Here is a 27,271-nt window from a genome sequence, read left to right on the forward strand (position 1 = left end):
ATATCCTGCAACAACTTTCCTCAACGAACAAGAAACTCTTCGCACATAGATATCATCGCAAATTATATTCTTCAGTCAAAGGCCACAACTATATCTCTGGATAATACCCTGTATTCAACCTCCGCATTGGACTTGAGAGCAAGTCAGCGAGGAACTTCAATCATATACAAACGTCATCACTTAGGACACTTTATGTCCATCGGACTTGAGAGCAAGTCAACGAGGAACGTCAATCATATACAGACCTCATCACTTAGGACAAATCACACACTCACTGTATTACTCTCCATTGCATTCTCCAAGAAGTTCTTTCAGCTCCTCGTAGCAAACCTTTCATCGCTTCACCGAGAAGTTACTTCCAAGATTTCAACACTCCACTCAACCTCACTTCTCATCCCGTCCCCGAGAAGTTACTTCCAACTTTCAACACTCCGCTCAACCTCAATTCTCATCATTTCCTTCGAGAAATTACCCCAGTATCAAAACATTCCTCTTCAATTATGTCCGTCGGCATTAACCCGCTATAATATCGGCGTGATTCTATTAAAAAGCATTCAATGACCCAGTCGCTGTTCAGAGAGCTTGTCGCAAATACATGCTTTGGGGTCGAACATAGTTGACGAGCATCTTGAAGACGACCAACCTGCCGACAGTCACCTATTCCAACTAAACCCACAAGGGAGCCATGGTCGAGCCAGGTGTACTATTCGTCTCTCCAAACCGATAACTTCTTCGGCCGGCATCATCCAGCATACAATGAGGTTCGGATTCTTCGGTACTGCTCACGAATTAATCAATGCTATGAGGAATACTTCTGGCAATGGAAATCAGGAATATCCTCGATTTTTACACCCATATCGACACTATTAGCTCGTTTTGGGTGAAGGATTCCTTGCAGAATACAATGAAGAACCACTATAAGACTCAAATTTGAAGTCAGAATGTCTGACAACGTGTCTTCTGAGGGTACTCGAAGAGAATCCGGGCAAGCCGAAAGGGCTTTTATTCGTGTCAAGGAGATGAGAGAGGATCCTGATGTTGACCGCTTAACGTACTTGCATAAAGCTTTACAGAAATTGGTCGCAAAGTTATCGACGATTATCTCGCCATCAGTAGTTGCATTTGAGGAATTTGTTCTCTCGGAGAACGGTATTCCGAAATCCATCTCCTCCCGAGAACGTACGCGACGTCGTTTCCCGGCATTGCCAGAAGAGCGAGTTGAAGATTATTATGACAATACTGGGAAAGGGCCTGTTCACCGATAAGAAGAACAGGATTTTGATTGTCCACCGCCGCTGCATTTGCCGCATTGTACAATATCTCTGTATTGTAGGTGCTTGAGTCAAAATTGACTCTTTACCTGAATCATTGTACGCTTGTATGACTAGACGGGATTTTTCGTATGGGGATTCTGTCGTACGTCCTTTAAGTTCGTTCACAAGACGTGAATTGAACAATCTTCCAGTATGTACGAGGGGATTGTACTTGACAAATTCAAAGACATCTCTAGCAATGAGATTATCAATCTCTTCCTCTTCACTACCTATATCAGAATAATCTGAATTCAAAAGGGAATGGATGGGCTTGCTTGGTTTTCCTTTTGGAGCTAATTTCCAGAAGGCAAACAATAAACCCAGGATCCATTAAAAGCACAATGGTTTTCATACACAAACATGGCTGCAAGAGTTCCTACAAACGAGAGAATGATGGAGACTTTTGCGGCGTTAATGTGGATGGAATACCAAAAGAGGGTTGCATAGGCCTTTTTGGCGTTTGGTTATGAAGCGATGTGTTGGGTAGTAACAATTATTTATCCGGGTATGAAAACATCTGGATTCTTTGTACTTGTTCAAACCTTGGGGATGCTTTTCTTTTAGATGGCATTTGGAAGGCCAGTAGAGGTCGTCCAGGATGTCGAGTTGGGAAGAGGGGTCGTTCCGGAAAGCAGGGTAGAGGGGGAAAGAAGAGTGGAGGAGGCAGATAGACATTTCAAGTCTAGACGTGCATCTATTTAGGAGACATACATTAAACGACGAATGTTCTGCCTTAACAATCATAGCACCAAGGGTCTCGCATTACGACACCCCGCTCGTAGCGAGAAATCACCTCTCATTGCTTCCCCGAGAAGCTCCTCCTGCATTACGAAATTCTTCTTCAATCCCTCGCTCCGTTGGAGATAAATACTAATTAATCGACGACTTTCTCGAAAATCAGGCTTTATGCAGATGCTCATATATTACTTGACATCTGAGCTCAAGGCCAAAGAGCATAAGTGGGGGGAGAACACTAGATTTTAGCTTGATCACTCGAATACGATGGCTAGATTTTCAGTCTTCGTTGTACACTAAGATTCGAGCCTTCATCGAAAAATGCCAAAATTTTCAGAGAAGGAAGTGGCGGAATGAGTGTGAAACGAGGTGATCATGCAATGGGAAAAGTGCTGGAGAGATAGATCAAAAGGATGTTGTGAGTAGTGATTCTTAGAATCTAAACCAGAAACCAATTTCTTTGCAACGAGCCTGTGGTGATCCTACTTCCAAATTACCATTCGATTGAAATGTATAATGCTGGACAATCGATAAAAAAGTGTCTGGTATATTTTTCAACGTAGACAGCATTTGCTTCGCGGATCTCGCCTCTTTTGTCGATCCACATTGTCAGGGTTTACAGAAGAAAAGACTCTCCCGTTACACATAAATTTCAAATCGTCGTCTCTCCATTTCTTGAAGCTAGCGATGATATGCAACGAGTTCACGTCCCAGAAAAAGCATTAAAGGCTTTGCAGAACACATTCAAAGTTAGAACTTTTCCTTTTATACACAGCGCTTCACGATCTCTCAGCACTAATCAAGACCAATTGGAAGGAAAGTCTTCAGCCTTTCCATATTCATACATCCAATTGATCGATAGATCTCGTCTCTCCACCTGTTTGCTAGCAGATTTGCATATTCGAGATCAGACCTAATACTCATATCCACTCTTCCTTTCCCATACTCTTAATGAGGTTCGTACTATCTGGCGTGAATACACCACCAGCGATATCAATCTTCAGGTGGACAGGCCAATGTTGGTCAACGAGCATTTTGAGGGGTTCTTCCCTGTGCTAGGCAAGAATGGGAATCTCGGAATGGATATAGCTGGGTTGGATGGCGAAATCTAATCTGGGGGAAAGATCATTATGAAGACCTCGGGAGCGGCAGCAAGCTCGTTGTTGGGGGTTGCTCGGAAGGGAGTTGCTCGGAAGGGAGAAGAAAAGGTCGGATTGGTGCTGAGGGGAATGAGGGAAAGATGACATGGAAGAGACATCGGAGAAATAGAGCAGTTCTAACCTTCATCAGAACCAAAAAAAAAAAAAAAAAAACCAAGCTCCATGAATATCTTTTGTGATCCCGTGAAACCTCGTTGTGATGTGATATTGGAAGTACCTGTGTGGATTTATTCGTATTGCCTTCTTCCAAGTTCTTTTGTTCGTCTCATCTCATCTCTATCCCCTATCCTATCCCTCATCTCGTCTCACCTCACCTCTCATTCTACCTCATATCTCAACTTCATCATCTCCACCCCTACATCCATACAATACCCTCTGAGCGAGAAAACACACAAAATCTTCTCATATCATCTCACCCATTCTCAAATCTATAGATATTTTCCCTTCCCTTTCCATAGAGTTGTAACCACAATCATAACCACTATCCAAGTAACCATACAAACCAACCAACCAACCATACCCATCTCATCTCATATCTATTATCTCATTATACCAATCTTTCATCCTCATCTCCATTTTCTCATCTTCATCTCACCTACAATATCCCTCCCTTTTTATCTATCTCTATTTCCCTTCTCTCTCCCTCCACCTCTTTCTCTATTTCTATTTCTATCCTTTCCTTATTTCCATCCCTCCTTTCTTCTCTCTTCATACACTCATCACCGCCGCCACCAACATCCCATCCAATTCAATCCAATCCAATCCAATCCAATCCACCCATCCATTCATCCCATCCCATCTCCACATAACCAAATCATCCACCTACCTAAATATTCAACTTCCTCAATCCATCCCATCCCATCCCACATGCCCCTTCTCCCTTCTCCCTTCTCCCCTCCCCCTCTCTCCCTCCAAAACCACCATTCCCTTCCTCTATATCCATTCCACTCTCTTCCCTTCGAATCTCTACTCCCTCCCTCTCATCACCTTTCCCACACTCTTGCTACCCACACTCCCTCACTTCCTTTACCTTCTTCCTCCTCTTCTCCTCTCCTCTTCTCCTCTCCTCTCTTCTTCTCCTCTCCCCTCCCCCCCCCCCTCCTTCCTCCCTCAACACACCCTCTTCAAATTACTCCTTTTATCATCTTCATACCCCCCATCTCTCCCATCATATCTCTCATTCTCCCCCTTTCAACACTCTACACTATTCTCTCATAAATTCCAATACCCAATTCCTTATCGATCCATAATCCCTAATCCCTCATCCCTCATCCCTCCACCCCCCCCCATCTCACCTCTCATCTCCTACTCACTTCTATGCGCCCTATCCCAGTATATGGTGATCCCAAATCTTCACAATCCCTGCAATTCTATTCCTCGGTATCATTTTCAATCATATCTTTTCTCTGCCCCTTTTTTTCTCTTCTTTTCGAGATATCGTCATATCAACTACTCAGCTATTAGGTATGACATACTATTTCGTTTCCTCAAAGCACCCAGACGTCACCCCATCTACACACACCCACTCACCGATCATCCCAGATCTCATATTCCAAGATCCCCAATACCAATGAAACAATTCAAACTCCCCTTGCTTTCACATTTATTCTCAACCAAAAAAATAAAATCTCCAATAGAACTTCATAATGAACAACATTGTATTGATATCGTATTTGCATGCTTGCAACGCTAAAACTACTTTTCACAACTAATTCTTCTATTTTCAACCCCACATGTCCTTTAGACCAACTTAAGTCTTAACATCTGGCTCGGTTCTACCGATATACTCCTTAAACTTCAACAACTCCACAGCGAAGTCTACATTGTCCTTCAAGAATACTTGAGCATCTTGACCATAGGTACTCTTATCATCTGTATGCTTCTCAATATACAATCTGATAGTAGCACCCGAAGAACCGGTACCACTGAGACGAACAACGATTCGGGATCCATCAGAGAATTTAACGTAAAGACCTTGGTTGGGGGAAACGCTGCCATCGAGATCAGTGTAGGAGAAGTCACCAGCGTCAGAAACTGTACGGTCTGTGAGGAAATTTGTGAGTTACTTTGTCATGATATCGAAAAACTGACAGAAAAAACTTACCACCAATCTTACTGCCAATGAATGAAGAATCCTCAATCTTGGCATTCAAATCCTTAACAACCTTCGCAGCACCCTCACTGCTAACATCCTCATAATCATATCTAGTGAAGAAAGTACGTCCATAAATAGTCCAAAAATCATGTTGAATCTTGGCAATACTTGGAGTAACACTTGGATCCTTCTCACCAATAGCGGCGATAATGTTCAACCAAGCAACGACAGCCCAAAGACCATCCTTCTCACGGATATGGTTTGATCCAGTACCGAAAGATTCCTCACCACAGATGGAAAGTTTATCAGCATCGAACAAAGCACAGAAGAATTTCCATCCGGTAGGAACTTCGTAGCAGTTAAGACCTTGTGCTTTAGCAACAAGATCGACAGCTCCAGATGTTGGCATACTGCGGGCAAGACCGTAGACACCTTGTTTCTTGAAGTATGGGATAGTTTGTGCATAGTGAGCAATAATTGCAAGACTGTCACCAGGGGAGACGAATGCATTAGCTCCGTAAATCATGTTACGATCTCCATCTCCATCACTAGCAGCACCGAAGTGAATCTTTCCCTTATCAACAGCCTCAACAAGTGAGTGAGCGTAGGTCAAGTTAGGATCTGGGTGACCTCCATTGAAATCTGGTGAAGGAATACAGTTTTGGGTGCTAGAGCTTGGAAGACCTAATTCAGTCTCGAAGATAGCCTTTCCGTAAGGACCAGTGACACCGGAGAGGGCATCGAAAAGAACCTTGAAATCGGTGTGTGATTCGAAGAATTTCTTAATGAGAGGGAAATCAAAGATATCCTTCAACATCTCAACATAATCGGCACATGAATCAATAATCTCGACCTCCAATGAACCGTATGTTTTTGTACCAATTGTAGCAATGTCGACCTCTGGGATATCGGCAATCTTATATTCGGTAAGAGTTTTCGAAGCTTCAAAGATCTTGTTTGTAACTGATTCTGGAGCTGGTCCACCATTTGCGAGGTTGTATTTGATACCGAAATCGTTCTTTGGACCTATTCATCAATCAAAATATTAGCCATGATCTTTTTGGTCCCTCTACAATATCACTCGAATTCAATCGACCTGATCATCCCAACCCCCAAATTAGGAAAAACCAGACTAAAACATACCTCCAGCATTATGACTAGCAGTCAACAAGATACCACCAGTCGCCTTTCTCTTTCTGATAATATGCGACGCAGCGGGGGTACTCAAGATACCATTTTGACCAATCAACAACTTCTTGACACCGTATGCGGCACCGATCTTTGCAATCAATTGCACAACTTCCGGGTTCCAGTATCGTCCATCACCACCAATGACGAGGAAACTGTCCTTGACACCTTCGGGGATAGAGAGGAGAATGGAGGTCACGAAGGACTCGCTGTAGTGCTCTTGTTGGAAAACAACGACCTTTTTACGGAGACCAGAACTGTGTAGTCAGAATGTTAGCAGACTGGACTGAAATAGCATTCGATAATAATCAACATTCCAGTCCCCATCAACCAAATAGACCATTCAAACCAAGACAAGACAGGAGACATGAGGTGGGGTTCCAGCTCCCCAAACACACAACTTACGTTCCAGGCTTCTGATCAGTAAAAGGTTTCAAAGAAACTGTCTTGACACTCATGATTTCGAAGTGATATAATTCCGAATAAAAGTATAAGATTCAGAAAGAAAAAAGTAAATGTAACGTATGAGAATCAAAAAGGGGGCAAAGCAGTTTTTGATGCCAACAAGACAAGCTCAACCAGCGGTGTTGATATTAGCAGCGCAGCTAGGTGGAGAAGTTCGTTTGGTGGTTCGTTTGGTGGGGCATTCGTTGAGAGAGAACTTGCAAGTTGCTGGGTAGGGATGCATACTCTATTATGATTGCATTTGAGAAGAGAACCCCACTCTTCGTAATGTAATGGGATGAGGGGTGAAGATCTCAAATCATGAATGGAGGGATGGATTACCTCATACACATACACACACATACACACACATACACACACATACACACACATACACATTATAGCTAACTACTGGTAGAGGAACTACGTATTTTTTGATATTGCCATACAACACAATACATACATACATATTCGACATTAGCCTATTCTCATTCCTGACGTCGTCAATATCCTGATTCATCATGATTTTATGATTCTCTCTCTCATAGCTATCGTAGAAAGGTGATGGAGTGATTTATCAGATATTATGTAATTATTGGTAGATATAATTTGATGTAATTAACTTATCTAGTTAATAGTTATAAATCCCATTCAATAGTTACCAAAATGATCATAGCAAGTATTCTTATCCAAATGCGAAATAGCTTTAAGCCTCATATCATAGACTGCGAGACTACTACGTACCTAGGTATCGGACAGCCCCTTGAGCTTAGTCTTAATTGCTAGGAACTCATCTCGTTCTGGTTAGATTGTATGAGATTGAAAATGTACTGTTACACCATGCAGCTTCGAATCTTCTCATCCAAAATTCAATACCTAACCATACAACTCCGACGTCTCTTAAGCTTCCATGACAAATCCTGATATATGTAATTATGCCACTGTCCCAATTGAAGATTATCGGGTGGTTTTCCATATAAGGTTGCCGTTGCAGGTGGCCATGGTATGCAACCAGTTCCCTTCAACACCACATGCATATCATACGATAAGAAGGGAGCTATGAAGAAAAATTGGCAGTATTGTCTACTAGCTAAAGTCGTATTCTTGATACTGATGATCCAGTACCTAACTTCGACAATCTGCCATTCCCATAACGTAGCAATGCAGCCCTCCATTCTCTTCGTTGGGGGTATCAATCTGCACAAATATAGGTACTCACAACAAAGTATCAACATGATCATCCCACTCATCAATGCCACGAAAGCATCTGTTCATCTTCATTCATGCCTAACGAAATCAGAAATTCAGCATATAAAAACTAACTCTACCAAATCCTCACTTCGCAACAGGTACTTGTTGAAAAACCCTCTCCTTCCAATATCTTGCCTCCTCAATACTCTCCAGAATATCTTCTCTCCCTCGATGTTTTCCCTGTTTCTTTGGTTGATCAACCAAGAGTCTTAAATCGCACCAACGCTTGGCAGCTTCCTTGATACTGCTCACGTCCAAGATTCGATAATGTAGATGCTCGATTATTTGTTTATAAGGTCCTTTACTCAAAAATGCTTTATCGGCATGAACACTATTTCCAGCGAGTAATGCGCGACCGGGTTCGGGAACCCATGATTTGATGTATGCCAGGAGAGACTCGGCAGCTTCGGTGGGAGTAGTGGTGGAGGAGAGAGCTTCGGAGGTTAGGCCAGTAGAGGCGTGGGTTGTGGTACACCATTCGTCCTATAGGTTGAGAGATTGTAAGTATGGATGCGAGGCCTTCATTGAACCAAAACGAAGATGTGGTCAGGGAAAAAGATATATGCAAGCTTGCAAATTCGGATTCGAAGAAATAAAAGAGGCACAAACCATTTTATCCATCGTCTCTTGCTCCTGATGAATCACAGCATTCCACCCCTTCTCATCCATCACCTCCAAATTTCCATTCGTAATGACACATGAAATTTCAATAATGACATCGTTTTCAACATCCAGTCCTGTCATCTATATGATATGCCATTGTTAGCTTGCAAGCTTGAGGACATTATATCCGTCGAATTCTCATCCAATGAGGAAATTGGTCTTGATATATCATTTGATAGACCGATGAACATTCGAGGAGCAACAGTGAAGAAATACACAACATACCTCACAATCAATCCAAACCAATGGATGACTGGTACTTACTTCCTCCATCTTCTGAATCCTCACTTGTATTCCTTATCTCAAAATCAGCATGCGAACCCAGTGATCAAGAATCAAGAATCAAGAATCACAAAGCTTTTTAGTAAACGAATAGAATATAGACAATGATGTTGTTGAATCAATCGAAGAGAAATCCCAAGGTATACCGAAGGTAGTATTAGTTAGTATTGATCACCTCACAAACCCAATCCCAAAAATTCTCACATCGTACCTGCTCATCTAATCTTATCCCATGCTGACAATCCTCATAGCTAGGTAACCCCGCTATAAAATGCCTAATAGTACCTACCTAGGTATTGATTGATGAGACGATTACTAGGTAAATATCTCGATTGTTTGAGTGATACATGGATACATAACATACATAATTACCCTCCAGGTCCTCAATTCTAGATGTGCAACACAATATTTTCAAGGTCATGTGAGTGAGCTTACTCATCCAATCTGTGTGATGCACCAGTGGGTGCACAGACTCACGGGACACTTAAGAGAAAAAGCACAATTTCACACCAAAAAGAGCTGTTTTGATAATTCAATTAAAATTCAAAAAATTGATATTTGACTTTGAAATTAAGAATTATTATTCTCAAGTATAAGAATTTTATATAGTGAAAGTTTTATTTCAAAAAAAAACAAATTTCAAGTTTATACAATCGATTATATAATATCCCACCAAAAAATTTGGTAAGAAAACGTACTATTTGATTTTTAAATTCAATATTCATTTCTAAGATTCAATCTTTATGTATTATATAAATCTTATGTTTATAAATCATATATCTTAATCTGAATGATATTAAATGAAATTTGGAATTTTGATTGAGTTTTGAAGTTGATAAATTTGAGTGTGAAATTGTGCTTTCCTGTCACGTTGTCCCGTGAGTCTGTGCACCCCCTGGTGATGTGAGACTTGAGAGTTTGAGCCGAAGTCCATCCGAGGGTTACATTAGTTTCTGATGTGCAACATTATTTGCTGGTTGTGATGGCGACGTGAATGGGACATTTTGATCAGTTTGATTTGCTGAAAGGCAGTTCAATTGTTTCGGGTTTTCTTGATTCTACTTGGCTCGAATTCAAATCATAACATCAGGATCGAGAAGCATCTCAGACATACAACGAATCATTTCATCGAGCCAGATCACATGTTAAGATATTGGTCTATCATACATCCAATTCTATGCGTATGTGTTATACTTTTATCACGTGTAGTTACTAAATTAGCTTAGCTTAGATTAGCTAATCCTGGGCCAATATCTTGGCCCTTGGCACCATTCTAATTCTACATCTTTTATTCCACACAGAAACCTCACAGTATGCGTAGCATTATCGACTCAACCCTAGGCCCTAGGCGAAAATCATCAATCATCAAATCTCACACTTGTCAATCACTACAGAGAATCTCAATTTTTCAATTTCCTCGCATACAAAGTTTAGAAAGGGGCAACTGTCGCATATACAATACAGTTCTGCCTATGTCTGCTTATTTTCTGTAATCTACAATCTGTGCATTATGTAAGGAATATGGGGCCAACAGTTGGATTGTCTGATTATATGGTTGGATACTATTCTCGCATAGGTATTCGTAAATGAGCTGTCTTATGATTTACATGGATATAGTGAGAAGCGTCGGGTTAAGGGTGAGCGATAGTGCTGGTAACGGCTCCAGTCCCCCTTTTATAGGGATCTTTTGAAGCACTATCTTCGGAAACGCTTTCTCTGTTATACATACTATTTTCATTTTACCTTGACTTGAAAGCTCAAGATGTCGACGGACTCTGCATCATCCAAGTTGCCCCAAATCCTAATTTTCAGAACATCTGTAACCATTCGAATGTCACCTGAGGAAAGAGCACTATACGAGCGTGTTGCATTGTTAACAGACCCCACACTAGTCACTCATGCTGAGAAAAATCAACTACATGGGCTTCCACCACCAGACGAAGAAGATAGACTTTGTGTGGAGAAGGTTGGCCTGACTATGGCAGAGCTGAAGGATAAAGTGGCGGCCAGTCACGTTACCCTTACTCGAGAAGAGGCCGACATCATTTTGTTCGGCGTTACGAAGACTTCGGGTGACTTACACAGTGGAAAGAGGGATCTTCTATGGTCTATGGATCTCGTAGAAGAAGAACAGCAGCTTGTCAGAAAAGTAAATATTTTCTTAAGTAATCCTTATGACAACGCGATTCATCGCCTCACCAACATACGATGGGATGAATTGAGACGGCTAGATGAGCCGGCTAGGGAGCAACGGTGCGAGCAGAAAAAACAGGAAATGCGTGCCGCCTGGGCCGCGCGAAGAAAAGCTGGCCGACCTAAATGAGTGCAGGAATTGATTGATGCAAACCTCCCTCACTGGGGATTTGTTGTTTTCCGGACAGATTATCGTGAAAGTACAGATGAGAAGTGGCACACCTTCAAAGGTATCTACCGGATGACTACAGCTACTGTGCTGCGTGACTGTTGGAGTAAAGCAAACACCCTAGTCACGACACAGAAATCTTTTCTTGTTTTTGATCCAGAACTAGATGGCGCGGGCCTGGATATATTAAGAGAGCGATTCAAAGCGATGAGAGAAAATGGTGAAATTCCTAGCGGGAGAGCAACGGATTGCTTTCTGGTGGTGGACGAGGCAGTTCTTGACAACAATATCATATCTACCAAAACTCTCTTCAAGGCTGAAAGTCCTGGAAATTTAGATCCATGGGAATCCACACTTTCTCTACGAGCTGTAGATCCTGATCACAAAAACAAAGATACATCTGATTTCCCAGGTTACATTACGATTCCTCTTCCTAAAGTTTTCGACTGGTTGTATTACTCTTTCGTGTCGAAAAATGAGAATTGGGAAACTCGATATCTTAACACCAAAACAGGTCCTGCAGAACCAATGGTTTGTGCTCCTTCCAGATGTCCCTACCTTCAGATCACTAGTACTCGTCACAATCTTAGGGCTTGTGATCCACTAACATGATATCTAGGACACCGGAGCGCCATATCCAGCGTATCGTCCAGGTACAGAGCCGCCATCAGTATAAGTCAACATGAACCATGCGTATTTGAATTTCTATTCTAATCTGCAATCACGATTTTATGTGTCTCTTGTGAATATCTTTCGATTCGACAACTTGTGAAGTGATGTGATTTTGAACAGAGATAGTCTATATGATGGCAAGTTATCCTCTCTATCATATCAGAAGGTGTGCTAAAATATAGCCCAGTCGAAAGTTCATTTGTTTTATTTAATCTTTTCTTATGGTTTCGGGTGTAGAGATTGAGATGATTTACAAGACTGTTCGCTGTTATGAAATTTTAATTAGATAGTTTTCTGTTGGCCAAAGGGAGATTAGATACATGGTTTCTTTCGTGGAAATTAGTGTGCCGATTTCCTCCTTCAAAATCAACTGCGTTATCGGAGATAGTTCATTTTAACAAAAGTCCACTACTTTGCAACCGCTATCGTATCAGTTGTCAAAGAAACAAGCTACATTAGTACAGCAAATGTTATGCTAGTACTCGTAGCAGCTTTGGTAGACCAAATATTAGAGACCGGCGGACACCCTATACCCTCAAAGATGAGAGTGCTCTCATAATGTTTACTTCTCACTGCATTTCAGAACGTCAACGATATATCTTGAATATTCGCAGCTCGCGTATCAAGTTTACCACCGTTCAAACCATCAAGCGAGAGTCTCAGAATTGACTGATTGCAATTGCAACACTCCGTGATCTCCCAACCTAGGCATCTAAGAAGTGCTAGCAGTGCTATTGAATTGAGCAGTGCTTTCCCTAACACAATAGCGATACCCTGGAGCAAGCACACACGAACTCACATTCTCCGGATCCAATATGAGTGAAGGATTCCACGCGGTGAAATCATACACGTCGACTGTTTATCCCGAAAGATATCGTCAGTAAGATATACATGCATATACATATTACAATATCAGCAGGGTGAAAAAGCAAAACCACCAAAGTGGTGAAAATACGAATCCATTATAACGTGGGTACCACGAGAAAAAAAACAAAACTTACTCCCGTAGAAATATCCAAGAAATCCACATAAGTTCATATTACTTGACTTGCCCTCAAAATGCCGTGTGTATCTTTCACAGGAGCCAGAAGTACCGGGAGCGAGTGGAAGATCCTGAATTGATGTATATTTAGGTCTTGCAGCCCGGGGTTTTGTGGGTGTACCGACGGCTGGCCATGTGAATGGCGTGGTGGTTGAATATGTGGTTACGAAACAGCGGGCTAGAGCGAAGAGTTCGGAACAGGCATGTTGGGTTTTGGTTTTTGTGGCGGGTGTTGTGATTGAGTTGGAGGCGGAGAGATGTGTGGTTGTGGTTGTGATGGTGGTTGTGATGGTAGAATCTGAAAGGGGGTATAGAAGTGGAGATGCGTTGATGGAGTGGAGATCGCGGAGGAGTATGTAAACTGTGAGGATTATAGTTAACTTTTGTCTGGCGTACTGGATTTTTCAATGTGGAGAATGACGATTTGTAGGGATTTGTGTGAAAAATACTAGAAGTTTAGACTCACCAAGATACAGAGACAGCTAATCATTCTGAACAATTTTTTTTATTTTTGGGGGATGTTTTGGATGGACTAGAAATCAGAGGATGTTCATTCCTTATTAAACAAGTTGCAAAATCCTAGGAATCTGGATAGATCTATCGCACCTGGAAACTTGTCCGTACACAACACGCTGTAGCCTTCGGGGGACACCTCAAATCATGCTTAGACTCGGAGTGTGCGATTGTAATGAGGTTAGTGCTCGCTTAGAGCTATCTGTGCGGCATCTCTACTTCTCAGTTCAGGAGTTTGAATGCCTAGGTAGTTGTCAACTTTAACTACAATATCACAAAAACAGTATACTATTCTCAGAACAAGAGACGACTCACACGCACGCGGAAAGATCTACGAGTCGAAATGCAGTAACAAGATAAAGTTATCAGAAGCGCAAAATGCCATTCATTATCAACACTCCTGATTATTCACTATGCCACCTGAATACCCATCCATTAGAGGACCCCAAGATGCATCCTTTGCTAGTTGCAGCTCCAATCCATATTCCATTTCCCAACTCCGCAATGCATTCGTAAACCGACCTGCGGTTTTCTATTTTGTTTTCTTCCCTTTACCTTCCCTCATCTCCATTCCATCTCATTCCTTCCTTCTGTTCCATCACCACCATCAACCTAATACCTCACACCCCTCTTTCCCAACTCCTTCCTCCCTACCCCCTCCTCCGGCCAAACCCAGCCACGCCCCCTCTTCGCCTCTCTCTTCTCCGCCAACTGCGGTTCGGGAATCCAATCATCCTTTGGCAAAATCTTCCTCCTAGTCCCCTCAGCCGGCGCTCCAATCTCCGTCTTCCAAGTCATCTGACCCGGCAACCTCTCATCTCGTGCAAGCATATGTAAATACCACAACGCCATCAACGCCGTCATATTCTCCAACTTATCCTCCTCGACACCATTCTCCATCTCGGAAAAGGCAGACACAGAACCAGAATGCGCAGCCAGTTGAATCGTCTGCACTTCGAGATATCCAAAATGCGGTACCGATTCACTTCCGTTGCGTACCACCACAAGTTCTATTTCCGTCATGATAAATCCATAGCGACACCCGTGTTCGCGCATGCATTTGTGCAGATGCGCGAGGCCCCGGAGATACTCCACCTTGCGATGGTTGCCCTCGACCCGCATACCGGTGTTCCAGCGGTCGAAGGATTTGACTAGTCCGACGACGCGACCGAGTCCTCGTCCATAGATCAGTTGCGAGTTGTCGTCGGTGTAGTTGGAGATGAACGATGGATCGCCGGATTTCTGTCCCATGGCTGATGAGGCGCGCATCATGAGATGACGGGTTCCTTGGGAGATGGAAAGTGCGTTGTTGAGTTTTGTAGCGTAGAATTGGGTGTAGATGTTTTGCAATTCGTGTTCGTTCTCGGGATTGTTGCATGCGCGGGAGGGTTGTTGGAAACTGTTGGATGCGATTCCGAGGTTGAGTAGATGGTGAAAATCGGGGATGGAGGAAATGGTGGTGGTGTTGAAGGAGGTCCAGGGTCGGATTTGTCGGATGTCCCACCAGAAATGCTTGGCGTTTGTGTCGCGGACATGGATGTTGAGTTGACGGACTAAAGCTGGAGCGGGGTTGGGAGAGGTGAGGTAGGTGGCGAGGTTGGATGTTGAATTATCGGAGAGAAGGATGGGATGAATGTCGTCTATGCTGCTCATTTGAGCAAGGGGAGATGGCTCACGTGCAGGAGTTGGGTATCGCTCATGTGGTTGTGGCGAGTATGATTCCATGACTGCCATATTTGGAGATTGTATGTAGTCTGGCATTTGACGATACGTTGGGAATCCATATTTGCCGAGTGTTTGACCATCAAGACTGGAGCTTGAGGAACGTCTGTGTTGCTGACTTTCAACCGATTGGACAGCGTACATTGGTGAGCAAAGAGTGGACATTGGACGAGTGTTCGAGGGGAATATATCAGAGTTAAATACGATTGTCTCGGGATTCGTGTAGCTCCTATTATGAGTAGGTTTGGATGCACGACTAGCGACATTCTTTTTTGATGTTTTGGTTACTCTCAATCCAGTTGAAGGCGAAGCATTGATCTCCTGATCTTGTGGACGAATCTTGGGTAGGAGAAGTGGGCCATGTTGTCTAATTGGTGATCTAGCCGGAGTAGTCATTTGGGTACTCGAGATGCTTATAGAATCGGATGGAGATGAATCTCGAGAATAGATTGACACTTGCGAACCTGATCGAGAATGACCAAGTCTGAAAGGAGCACTAATTAAAGGCTCCTCAAATGTGAACTGTGGTGGAGTAGTTGGCTCAAATGAAAATGAAGAATAATCAAATGACATGTCTGCTACCGGACTGTATACATAAAAATGTTAATCAATGTCATTGTAGTATAAATCTGTTAGCAATGTCAGGTGCTTGACTTACGCAAAAATATGAGTAGAGTGGTGGTGAGCGGTAGGTGGTCAGTGTCTATGACGAAAACACTATATTAAAGTTCTGATGAAGGAGCCGGCTCCAGATATTTTTGATTGCTTCAAGATCAACCGAAGAATATTAAAAGGTATGATATGATGATATGACGATGAGCACAGCTCTTCTAAAAAATTTGATGACAGAAAAGATGTCTAATGCGAATGAATGAAGAACGAAAGAAAGAGTATGAGATGAGACTGAATAACTAAAAAAGAGATATGAGGTGATGGCCACCAGTACTTATCCTCGTTGAAATTGAGTAGAAGGGTAGTATCCAATACCCAGATCACTTCATGGATTGACTTGACGTCCGGACAGGGGTATCAAGAAAAAGATCTAAATAATCCAAAACGCGGAGAAAAGTAGTTAGACGAGACTGAAAATATACAAAGTGGATATGATACTGTTTCTTGGTCAAGCAGATAAGGCCATATGGTTCGTTCTTCAGCAGCCGCCGGATAAATATAATCTCAATTAGGTTCAGTATGTGAAGCACTAATGTAATGTAATGCAATGTTAAAATGACTCATTTTTAGACTATCAACCTTACCCATGAACGCCAATTTTTGGGATAGTGGATCCGGGGAGATGGTGTTGTACATGGGAATTTGATAGTTCTTACTGAGAAATCAAGAAATAATCCAATAAAAATCGATTATCACAAACCGAATCAAAATAGAGGCGCTGATTGTGAAGTAAGCAAAAAGACGCGTTCGGGTGATTACATTTTCGGATACCATGTACCTAGGTACGTACCCGAGGTACCCTGAACACCAAAAACCACGACGTCGCGTGCAACATCGCGAAATTTCTGCAAGCGCTCGCGTTACCAAAATCAACAAGTCAACATTGCACAACATTGAGTATAGGTAGGGTACAGGTACTCGTACAAAACAACGGCAACGGCATTGAACGATAATTTCATTAGGTACTACTACTTGAAGATCTACCTAAGAATAATTTGTCGCCTTATTCGTTAACCAGCGCTTGCTTAATGAAACTATTTTTTAGCTTTTGCGGCATACGACTGGCCAAATTGTCGACCCATCAAACTTCGGTGAATCGGAAGAGGTTTTTTCAATAAGCAATAGTTCAACTCAGTTGTGGAGTACTAATTGAAACTATTCCCAATTTCGATCATACTATTCAAGTACCGCGACCGGCAGACGCTTTTGCTAACAAATTTGCACAGCCGACCACCAAGCGCCCGAGTAGCATTATGCTTTATTCAAATGAGACTTCTCAAAGTAAAGAAATGTCACGTTAATCCAGAATCGGGTTTGAAGAAATGGAGACTGGCGGTTACGTGTCAGGGTCGTGTTGACGACGTAACCTCTTCTTGAAGATCATTGGTAAAGGAGCACACGCCAATAAGCGAATGATCTCCGAATCATCCCTGCCTTTTCTCTCGACGCGCCGCATACCTGCCTAGGTATGCATGGTATGGCTGTACATGGGTTGTAGACGAATCAATTGGATCTTGATAGATTGGGTTGGATTATTGGATATCATTCAATTTTTATATCTTGGAATTTTGATGGGAGCGATGCGATGTATCATTCCGAGAATTAGTCAACATGTTCATCTTGTTTCATGATCTACGTTTCACAGTTTCAGGAAGGAAAACTCTGACTCATTGTTAACTGTACAGTCCAGAGAAGCAGGATACATGGAAGAGAGATCGGATGGAGAAATCTATGATCCATATCTGATAATCACTGGTATGATACCGTCATATATTTTATCAGACGAACAGCACCCCCAAGTCCAGAGGAAGGTAGGAGCTCATTAGACTCCGATGATGACAACCCATAAAACGAAACGATAATTGTCAGATTGAAATTCATGCCTTTAAGCTTCGGCCTCAAGAACAGGTCTACCTAAGATTAGCTTTCTTCATACTCCAAATTGAGACGTCTCGTATTTTTCAAGACCAGAGGTCGAGACAGTATGTACTGTTCGAAATGCCATTATGGGATTTAATATTTCCCATGACTAAATTTGTACGATCAGGTAATATTTCTTCTCGGATAGCTCGCCTGAACTATCTAAAAATGGAATTCTGGAGTTCGGAAAGACCTAAAGCGCTTAGACTGCACCAAGGTCCAAGATAGATAGAGCGGGTTCACGATAACGGTCGTAGGATTGATTATCGTTCATTCTCGTACCCTTGAAGGGCTGAACGAGGGAACGCGAACGACAGGCGTTTCGTGGGGGTTTCGTTTGCTTGATTAGGAATGATTGATTGGTTGGCTGTGTTGTTTCGTTTGACTTCGGGACTTTTATCCGATGATTAGAACTTCAATAGAGAGAGTGGATCACGTGCGTGCGTAATCTACAATTGCTTGTATCTTTTCTCCGCTCGGCAACTTTAATTTGTGAGAGAGTCCACTTCATTTTCCTCCGGGCGGCTACGAAAATTAAAAATACACTGGGAAACTCATGAGCGGAGAACAATGTGGACACTGTTTATGCGGATCGTTGAAGAACTTTAGTTTAGTTTTTTTATCTTGGGAATATTGATCAAGGATCAATTATTGAACTATCTTTGGCTTTTGAGCCCCAGGGTTACATTTCAATAAACGTGTCGTACACGTGATCGAATGATCGTGACACAAGTCCGTTTTGTTTTGCGCGTACATGTATATTGTCTTCGTTCCTTCCTTTTCTGCATCTCAATCCTCAGTTCGCCCGTGTCTTTGAAATCCTTCCGATTCCTTATCCCAATCATCACTCTTACGTTCTTGGCAGATTGATTGCGAATCTCAGCTGCTCGACGATCACTGCGGATTCGAAAGGCCTCAAACTGGCTTATGCGTTCGGGTGATATGTCTTGAAATGTCCACGAAAATGAGCAGTGTTCGAAACTTGGTCCCTACCGCCGTACAGAGTTGCGGCGGTTATGATTATTACGCTCAGACTTTGGTCTGGTCCGGTAGATGAGGAGGGGAAGACATCGAAGGATTTGATTAGGTTTTTTATCCTTATTCTATGCTTTCACTTGTTCATCTATCGACATCTATCGATCTGTTGATCTTTAATACTGAGATGAATACTTTTTCTCTCATACGACTTTCAGCTGAAATCATGATTGATTAGAACCCGTCATCTTATATTGCTTCAGCCGCAATTCACCAATTTATCAAAGAGAAAAATATCTTTTTGTTGCATATCTTCGCCATTTATTACTGCTTTCGATGTTGAATGCAGTTTTGTTTTATACTTTCGCTTCTTATTTCCATGGGATAATTAGTATTGTTGGCCGTGCTGGACCTTCGCTATTTATTTCCGGTGTCGTGATTACTCGCCACCTTTTTTTTTCGACGACACCTCTCGTGTTCTTTCACTAGACATTAACATTACGTACGGGTCCTCTCAGCGAGTGTATGTTCTGAACTCTCATCGAAATCATATTTGCAATATCGTAGACTTAAGATCAAATCATCCACAATGTCCGAATAAATCGAGCGTGAAATCAACGAATAACGTTATATTAGTCTAAGACTCCAAGCCACGGTAACGGGTTGTAGCCTCACCAAGTCAAATTTTGCGAAGCTTGGAATACAGTATGCACTGAGTTTAGAGTGTATGCTGCTTGGATTTGGCTATTTATTCCCAGTTAAATATCATTCTTTTTATTTTTCTTATTTTGCAAAACCAGTCTTTCGTTCAACGTACTGCCACACATTACAATAGGTAGTTTGTTTTCATTGCGGGTACATGCAGCTATCGAAGCCACTTGCTATTTCCGCGATACTAGTATTGCCACTTATGACGTCTCATTTCATCGACCCAGAATGGAGGATGTTAGCTGGATTCAGATATATTTACAGAATGAGGATATTATAGGACCTTGTACATGGAAAAGTTCATCATGTCCAGAGTATCATCTCGATTCAAGCATTGCGTCTTGCAGCTCTCATATTGCCATAGATAGCTAATTCTTTTGAGCCGGCAACAGTTCGATAGTCAACGTAATTGCAAGCAACGCAGCTGATTCAGATAGGACATGGTGTTGCGCATATGACGTGAATTACTGTTATGGAGCGTTAACTTTCGTACAAGGATTCGGTACAATGTTTGCGAAACCAGGTAGTTCGCTCATAATTTCAGTAGCAGCTTCAGCGGCAACACCAGTGTCTGCGAGTACAACATCATAATCCTACCACCGCATTGACATCTTCCCCTTCCGCAACAACTGTCAGCTCAATACCCTCAATAATCGACGCAGTAGTTGGCATCTCTCTCGGCCTCGCAGGCATAGCAGCTCTCTAATTCGGGAATGAGTAGTGGATAATGGGTAGGGAAGTTGGGATCTGGGAGGTTGGACGATTTGAACTGGGTGTGTTGGGTATTTTTGTAAACATATCATGTGGGCTTGTAATTTTGGGGAATTTCGGGACTTTAGTGAGTTGGCATCATTCGGCAATCATTGGATTTCAGGATTGAAAGACTTTTGCATATTCAATCTGAGATAACGTTAATCGAACCAACCTATTCATCTCTAAGTTCGGGACAAGTCGCTATCATTCTCCCATTCAATGTTTAATTGATGCTCAAGAAATCAATAATACTACCTTGCATTATTCAAACTTATCAGCAAGCCAAGAATTGCTAGCGAACCCCACTTACTCCAGAAATCTGCTCCATCTTGGTACTCGAGCATAGGCATCGCGGGTTGGATCTCTCGGTTGCCAAAGCGCAAAAGGATGAGTCTTCTTGAATTGTGGTGCATTTTTTCAAATATGAAAGTCCTTCAAGAAAACAATCCAACGGTTTATCCGTGTCTGACAAATGATTTCATGAAGAAGAATGATTGTAAGGAATCCAGTACAAGACAAACCCTCGGTAAATGATCTTATACCAATTCTTTTGTCATCTTTGCTCATATGAGAGTGTTGAGGGAGCTCTTGAGAATGTTATACCCCATAAACAAACCACAAACTCCCACACTGTGAGCTTGAATCACTAAAATAATCTTGATGACTCCATTTTCATCAGCAATCATCTCAACCTCTCCATCTCCCACTTTATGTTTTCATCTACAGACCTGTAGATTCACATTGATTAATCTTCCTCACAAATAAATCCAGCACAGTAATCATATCAACATGGGAACAGTAACAATACTAATCACTAATTGATGTATATATGCTAGGTCACTTCCTTTTATTCTCTCATACAGGCATCTTCAACAAAGACCATACCAAATTCCCATATCATTCGTTCATAAGAATTCCACTCACGATGCCTACTGCCCAAGAGATCAAATTCAGGAAAAGGGAGGTGAAATACGACAAAAACTCAGATTTTATGAACATGGATTTCGAGCTGCATGGTAGCTGGAGATCTGATGCCGTAGATGCTGTCTTGCACAACATACTGAACTACCCGAAGACCGTAAGAATCATTTTCGAGATTCACTTTGAGGATCATGAAACTTTTACTACAAATGAGCAGACACCATCAGAAATCGTATCAAAGAGATCTCTCAAAGCATCAGCCTTCTATTCTTCGACAGAGAAGGAGGGATGGAAAATTTTGATATGGTCGAAGTGATCTTTCACATGCCCCGCTTTAGTACTCGGCAACTCAAATGTGCCTCTGGCTTCTCAGATTTGATGCCACACTGGAGTCTCACGTACACATATGAGGAGAGCCATTCTACGGGTTGTTGCAGCTACAAGGCATGTAGTGAAGGGGTAGATGTTGAAAGTGAGATCGATAAGCATGCTCGCAAAAGGGGATTGCCGAATGATGGGTAGGAGACGATGGGATCATTGTCCACTGGTCAAATTTTCAGGATTCTGGGCACTTACATTGGGACTGGTGTTATGATAGAGATGAAGAGGATCAATTTCTGGGAGGGTTCAATGTCATTTAACGATGTGCTTTATTTATGCTTTGGGTTTTTAGCTTCAAGATAATGATCACTGTGCGAAGTAATCCGTACCAAAACTTCAAGCTTTTGTCGTAATTATAGATCACAAACTATGGACGTGAGCTACTGATGTGCTATTATATAGAGGCTTTGGTGAACATCTATGGTGAACTACGAATTTTTGACACTCCAGTAGGATGAATGCAACTTCTCCTTATACACTCGCAGATGATCCCATTGTATTCAAATTTTCACCCAGTTGCTCAATACTACTCTTTGCCTATACAACTAGGTACAAACGGCAGAACTTTTAGACTTTCTGTGGATACGATTCATTTCATTTGATTGCTTTTAACATATTGAATAGAGAAACAAATCCCCAGTATGTTAATTGAGTTTTGATAGGAACCAAATAATTCTCATCTTAGCACTGTTATAACTACCTATTTTGGTGGCTCCAATTCACTATTGATAATTACATGATTTCTGGAGCCTTTGTTATCACTTGCGGTAATAGAATTCTGAAGGCCAATCTCATTTCCCTAGATTCTATGCTAATACTGGTTATCCATCAAACACACAGAGTAACCTGCCTTGATATCGATCATACGATCTTACGAGGGCACTTTATTAGCTAGCGAAGTGTTAGCGCTTCTTTATATAGTGCTAGCTTCCTATGTTTGAATTGATCAAGGACGGTTACAACCACGACGGACCAAATCTTGGAAGTACTTTACATTTGTCAACCAAGTCGAAATTAACAAATCCAGACCACTTACGAAAATATAACACGAGTCTAATTCTTGTTAGATCCCTATCTGCACATCTCCACCAAAGATAGAGTCAAGGATCCGTACTTTTTGACTGACCTATTCCGTCAACAATGTCTGATCAACAGGCAATCCTTCAGGCTACGGCCACCCATTTCCCTCCCGAAGCAAATTATGTTGAAGAGACCAAAACTATCACCGTCATCTTCAACACAGATCGCGACTGGATACAAGGCCCTGAAGATCTCATCATCAGGCAGATATCTCAGTACCTCAACATGGAGTTTGATATAAGACTGTGATAGAAACCCGGAATTTGTGATGGTATCATAGATTATCCCGAAAAGACACTCTTTTATGAATTCAATCCCATTTACACCCTTAATCAAATGTACCTTGCTTGGAGTAAAGAAACTGCCATGATGATTTCGATATCTCATTGGCAAATAGTTTGGCCCTACAACTTTGATATTTTGTATCATTCATTACTATATGTAGTCATTTTTGGCCTTACAAACGTCTCCACCTCCCACAGTTATATGTCCATACAGCAAACCACAGCAATCAATCTACTTACGAATATTTAATGAGAGCTCGGCCTCTTTTCTTCATTCTTTATCAGTATCTCTGCCAGAAACAAAACGCATCTCCGCACAGATTCGCACTTTCTGGTCTATTTGATTCAATTGCGATGGCTCAACCTCAACAAGCAAACAATCCGGCTGCATTCATTCCGATAGATTCAGAATTAGAATACAGTGGAACCTTCCCAGATAGAATCTTGGCCATTACTTTTCAACGGAATGGTGGAGATGATATCCTTGACCCTATCAAGCAATACACTCTCATAACAGATAGAGTAGAATTTCGTATTGACTTTACTCAGCTGAACAATTTTACGCAAGCAGAACGAGCCATCATTGAACAGCGCATTTCCAAAATTCGTGTTGCCATCAACTACGTTGCCCCTGATGCACTACCTCGATCGAATAAAATTTCAACTGTCTGGGTGTTTGCCAATATGAGCCAATTTAGAACTCGGCTGCTTAAGATCTGTGCGGAATTCGTTGAATTGGACCAAGGCTGGGATCTCCTATGGCAAATTAATGGTGGAGCTCCTCAACTTTGTTACAGCAGTGAGAATGATGTGATGGTTGATTTAGAACAAATCATCGACGATTATGCTCATAACCTGAGTTTGCCAAATGATGGATAGAAGCGTACTGATGGCAATGCTCTGAATATTCAAATTTTTGAATTTACAACATTTCAGCCACATAGCATGAACATAAGACAAGGATAGATTAGGCTTAGCTGAAGGATTTAATGTTGACCGATCCATGGATGTGTGCATTCTCATGTCTTGGTATTTTGTAGTTGCAATGGCTATTTTTAAATGATTTGGAGACATTCACATATACTTATATCTGCTAGATCTTGAAGTGAAGATATGTTGGTTTGCTCACTTGCCTCCTCTAGATTGAGCTGATTTGTGAAAAAAAAAAAAATGAAGAAAAAAAACCCCCCCCATTTGAGGAGAGTAAGGGAAAGCCGTATTTGGAGACCGCGGAGACGAAACTGCCGCCCCTGGCAATAAGCTCAAGTAAATTGAAAGAAAGTTGGGGGAATCAATGAGTTTTGTCGCTGAAAGTTAAACTCGCGCAGTCACAAACCAAGGTAGCGAATCGAACAAGTGAAAGTAATTGTGCGAGAAAATCAAAGATTACCCGCGTTTTTGCGTCCGCAAGATATGGGATGTGGTTGAGTATCAAGTCATGGAGATCGTTTGAAGTGTAGTCTGTACATATTATTTGATGGAAGTGCAGATGGTGATAAATGATGGAGTTGCTGGATCTGAGATACGGATTTTAAGACTTATGTGTTTTAAACGATTCCTAAATACGTTTAAAGCAATTCTAGTCGATGTTTTAAACGATTATAAATACAAATACGTTTTAAACATGTTTGGTAAATGCTTTAAACACTTCTTGAATACTTTTTAAACACTCTTGATCTATGATCGTTTAAAACATATTATCTAGATGGTTTAAACAAACTTCAATGTTCACGTTTTAAATATCTTCATCACTTGATTTAAACACTTCTCGATTATGTTTTAAACGCTCTCAATATAAGTTTAAAACGCCTTCTGAAGTATGTTTTAAACGTATTTTTATTACATGTTTTAAGCGATTCTTAAAGATGATTTAAGCGGCTTTGATATGTGTTTAAAACGATTCTTGAAGTTGTTTTAAACGCCTTTGCGATTGAAAGATATAAATATGAGGAGTTTGATATAGACTACTAGGTAAGAGTTGTACGTTCCCGTTATGTCATTGCATGGTATGCGAAATGTCATTAAGCATATTTCATTGATATTCCCCGAATGCTATATGTGCGGCAGCCCTACTACTATCTACCCACCACCTTGGTCGCTGTCATACTCCCCACAATAAACTCGTTTTATATTTAACATACATTTGAGTGAAACATGCATAATAATTTAGCTTAAATATCCATCTAGTCGTAGATCTAAAACATCTCAAGACTTGCGAAGACAAAGATAATTGCGACCCATGTCCTTCGAAATTCGATATTATTCCACCACCTAATACTATATCATGTGCTCCTTCTACTTCATGGTTCATTAAACGTTATTATTTCCGAGGAACCGATAGTCGTGCACTTGGTACGTTTCCCAATTTGTGGACTCTCTTCCTCCTTCCAGTTATGGATAGGATGCATCTGTATGTGGAACGTACTCCCTATTATCCGCTCTCTTTTCCAATTCTTGTTCCAACAATCGAATTTCAATCTTTCTTTTTGCAATTAAATCCTCAATATAACGGTAGGGTAAAGCTACACCCAAGCAATTTTGAGGTAAAGATAGAAATTGAAGTTCGTCGTCCGCCCTCTCTCCCCACTTCATTTTTGTTCGCTCAAATTTTCGCATGATCGCAGCTTTACGGCTCTCCATTGTATGTTCGTCGTACGAAAGATTGCTTTCATTTATCCTCTCCCTACATAGGTTGTCGCAATCTTGATGTGTCTTTAATTCCGGGTCGTGTTCAGACCAAGTTGTTTGGATTGTTTGACTAATTCTGATGTTGTATTCTAATTCCTCCTCGTTCATGTCCTCAATCATATCACCCGTTGTATATATATCCATGCTTAGCTCACTAGATAAACGTAAAGATGGATATACTTCCTCTGCAGGGTCTTTGTGTTTTAGTACCAACAATTGTTGTTGAGAACGTTCAATTTTATCGGCTGCGAGTTCAATGAAATGTTTTCTTGACAAATAATCTTGCGATAAACGTCTCGTATGGGGTGGCCTAGCTTTTTGCTCGTTCTTCTCGTCTATTGAAACTGTTTCGACTTCGATAGAAGCTAAATCTGCTTTCGGTTGTTCTGGTGTATTTAAATCCGAATTTGTTGCTCTCACTGTTTCGCTGGTACTGTTGGATCGATGAAATAATCCATTATTCTCCGTTTCCTTACAGGTTACCCTCTTCCCTCTCCTTGAGTTCATGGCTCGACGGAGTCTTGATTCCAAATTTGAAAACATGACTGCTTCTTCTTGTTGTTTATCACTCCCCTGGTACTCGAATATATCTCAAAATATAGTTGTCAAAGGATTTTGTATAAACTACGGTGAGATAACCTATCAACTTTTGGTCCGTAAACAGGATGCTTCCTGTGCTTTGAAATGGCGAATAAATGAGGTTGGCAAACGATCTTATATGGATGAAATGTCCGATTTGCTTGAGCAGGTAAAATTTTCGGTTTAAACTGAGGGAAGGAAGCGTTGAAGATGTATATGTTGAATTGTATAAATTGGAGGTCGAGATGACTTATTACAATTAAGACAAGGATTAAGGTTGTGATTGTGAATGTGACTACCTGTGGAGAGAAGAGAAAGGAAATCCATGGGGACAGTTCTCCCTTATATAGTTGAAACAACATTTGACTAGACCTGTTAGTGCTTGAACTAGATTCATTAGCGCGGGTGTCAAGACTTTTAGACTTCTCGGGAGTACATAACCGAGGGTCCACTTGTACACGGGGTTGCTATTTTCCTACGTAATGATACAACGTTACAAAATCTCTATCTGGACGTACACTCAGTTGAATTCATCAATTAATACAGGCAATGATACCCCTTCTCCAAAGCATGACACTCGCCATCTGCGAGACTCAAGCTCAATGTCTATCCAGATCAAAGTCACTCCTACACGAGTGCTCAATCAAGCGCTTTCAAATGAGAAGCATAAGCAGGGATCCCATTGATACTGCATGAATGATACATCAAATCATAAATAGGTCCTAGACAGGCCATCTCAAATTTCGGTAGATTAAAACTTCCTCCCTTATGAAGAGACACGGAAGGTCTGCAACAGATAATCTTTCCGAAGCATGTATTCCTGTATGATACACTGATATTCGTAAGTAGATGATGCTGTAGGATAATT

The 27,271-nt window shown here is 41.5% G+C and overlaps 9 protein-coding genes across 9 annotated transcripts; 5 read left to right on the forward strand and 4 right to left on the reverse strand.

The window, feature by feature from the left end:
- Positions 1-941: 941 nt before the first annotated feature.
- EAE97_002372 (uncharacterized protein) lies at positions 942-1,265 on the forward strand (the record flags this gene model as incomplete). Its single annotated transcript, XM_038872883.1, has 1 exon — positions 942-1,265. One exon carries the CDS (start codon positions 942-944, stop codon positions 1,263-1,265), a length of 324 nt encoding a protein of 107 aa, XP_038736089.1.
- Positions 1,266-4,958: 3,693 nt separating this feature from the next.
- Positions 4,959-6,949, reverse strand: EAE97_002373 (uncharacterized protein; the record flags this gene model as incomplete). The annotated part of the gene is made up of 4 exons (XM_038872884.1): positions 4,959-5,251; positions 5,313-6,329; positions 6,447-6,748; positions 6,897-6,949. The coding sequence occupies 4 exons, from the start codon at positions 6,947-6,949 to the stop codon at positions 4,959-4,961; spliced, it is 1,665 nt and encodes a 554-aa protein (XP_038736090.1).
- Positions 6,950-7,799: 850 nt separating this feature from the next.
- Positions 7,800-9,479, reverse strand: EAE97_002374 (uncharacterized protein). Its single transcript, XM_038872885.1, has 4 exons — positions 9,203-9,479; positions 9,075-9,145; positions 8,796-8,930; positions 7,800-8,669 (listed from the first exon to the last, which is right to left on the reverse strand). The coding sequence occupies exons 2-4, from the start codon at positions 9,120-9,122 to the stop codon at positions 8,271-8,273; spliced, it is 582 nt and encodes a 193-aa protein (XP_038736091.1). The 5' UTR covers positions 9,123-9,145; positions 9,203-9,479; the 3' UTR covers positions 7,800-8,270.
- A 1,414-nt stretch (positions 9,480-10,893) lies between these two features.
- EAE97_002375 (uncharacterized protein) lies at positions 10,894-12,169 on the forward strand (the record flags this gene model as incomplete). The annotated part of the gene is made up of 3 exons (XM_038872886.1): positions 10,894-11,280; positions 11,461-12,024; positions 12,113-12,169. The coding sequence occupies 3 exons, from the start codon at positions 10,894-10,896 to the stop codon at positions 12,167-12,169; spliced, it is 1,008 nt and encodes a 335-aa protein (XP_038736092.1).
- Positions 12,170-14,332: 2,163 nt separating this feature from the next.
- EAE97_002376 (uncharacterized protein) lies at positions 14,333-16,015 on the reverse strand (the record flags this gene model as incomplete). Its single annotated transcript, XM_038872887.1, has 1 exon — positions 14,333-16,015. One exon carries the CDS (start codon positions 16,013-16,015, stop codon positions 14,333-14,335), a length of 1,683 nt encoding a protein of 560 aa, XP_038736093.1.
- Positions 16,016-21,395: 5,380 nt separating this feature from the next.
- EAE97_002377 (uncharacterized protein) lies at positions 21,396-21,707 on the forward strand (the record flags this gene model as incomplete). The annotated part of the gene is made up of 1 exon (XM_038872888.1): positions 21,396-21,707. The coding sequence occupies one exon, from the start codon at positions 21,396-21,398 to the stop codon at positions 21,705-21,707; it is 312 nt and encodes a 103-aa protein (XP_038736094.1).
- Positions 21,708-22,912: 1,205 nt separating this feature from the next.
- EAE97_002378 (uncharacterized protein) lies at positions 22,913-23,101 on the forward strand (the record flags this gene model as incomplete). The annotated part of the gene is made up of 1 exon (XM_038872889.1): positions 22,913-23,101. One exon carries the CDS (start codon positions 22,913-22,915, stop codon positions 23,099-23,101), a length of 189 nt encoding a protein of 62 aa, XP_038736095.1.
- Positions 23,102-23,490: 389 nt separating this feature from the next.
- Positions 23,491-24,015, forward strand: EAE97_002379 (uncharacterized protein; the record flags this gene model as incomplete). The annotated part of the gene is made up of 1 exon (XM_038872890.1): positions 23,491-24,015. The coding sequence occupies one exon, from the start codon at positions 23,491-23,493 to the stop codon at positions 24,013-24,015; it is 525 nt and encodes a 174-aa protein (XP_038736096.1).
- A 1,512-nt stretch (positions 24,016-25,527) lies between these two features.
- EAE97_002380 (uncharacterized protein) lies at positions 25,528-26,331 on the reverse strand (the record flags this gene model as incomplete). Its single annotated transcript, XM_038872891.1, has 1 exon — positions 25,528-26,331. The coding sequence occupies one exon, from the start codon at positions 26,329-26,331 to the stop codon at positions 25,528-25,530; it is 804 nt and encodes a 267-aa protein (XP_038736097.1).
- Positions 26,332-27,271: the final 940 nt, after the last annotated feature.

The sequence above is a fragment of the Botrytis byssoidea genome, assembly GCF_014898295.1.
Source record: "Botrytis byssoidea strain MUCL 94 chromosome Unknown BBYS_004, whole genome shotgun sequence".
NCBI lineage: Eukaryota > Fungi > Ascomycota > Leotiomycetes > Helotiales > Sclerotiniaceae > Botrytis > Botrytis byssoidea.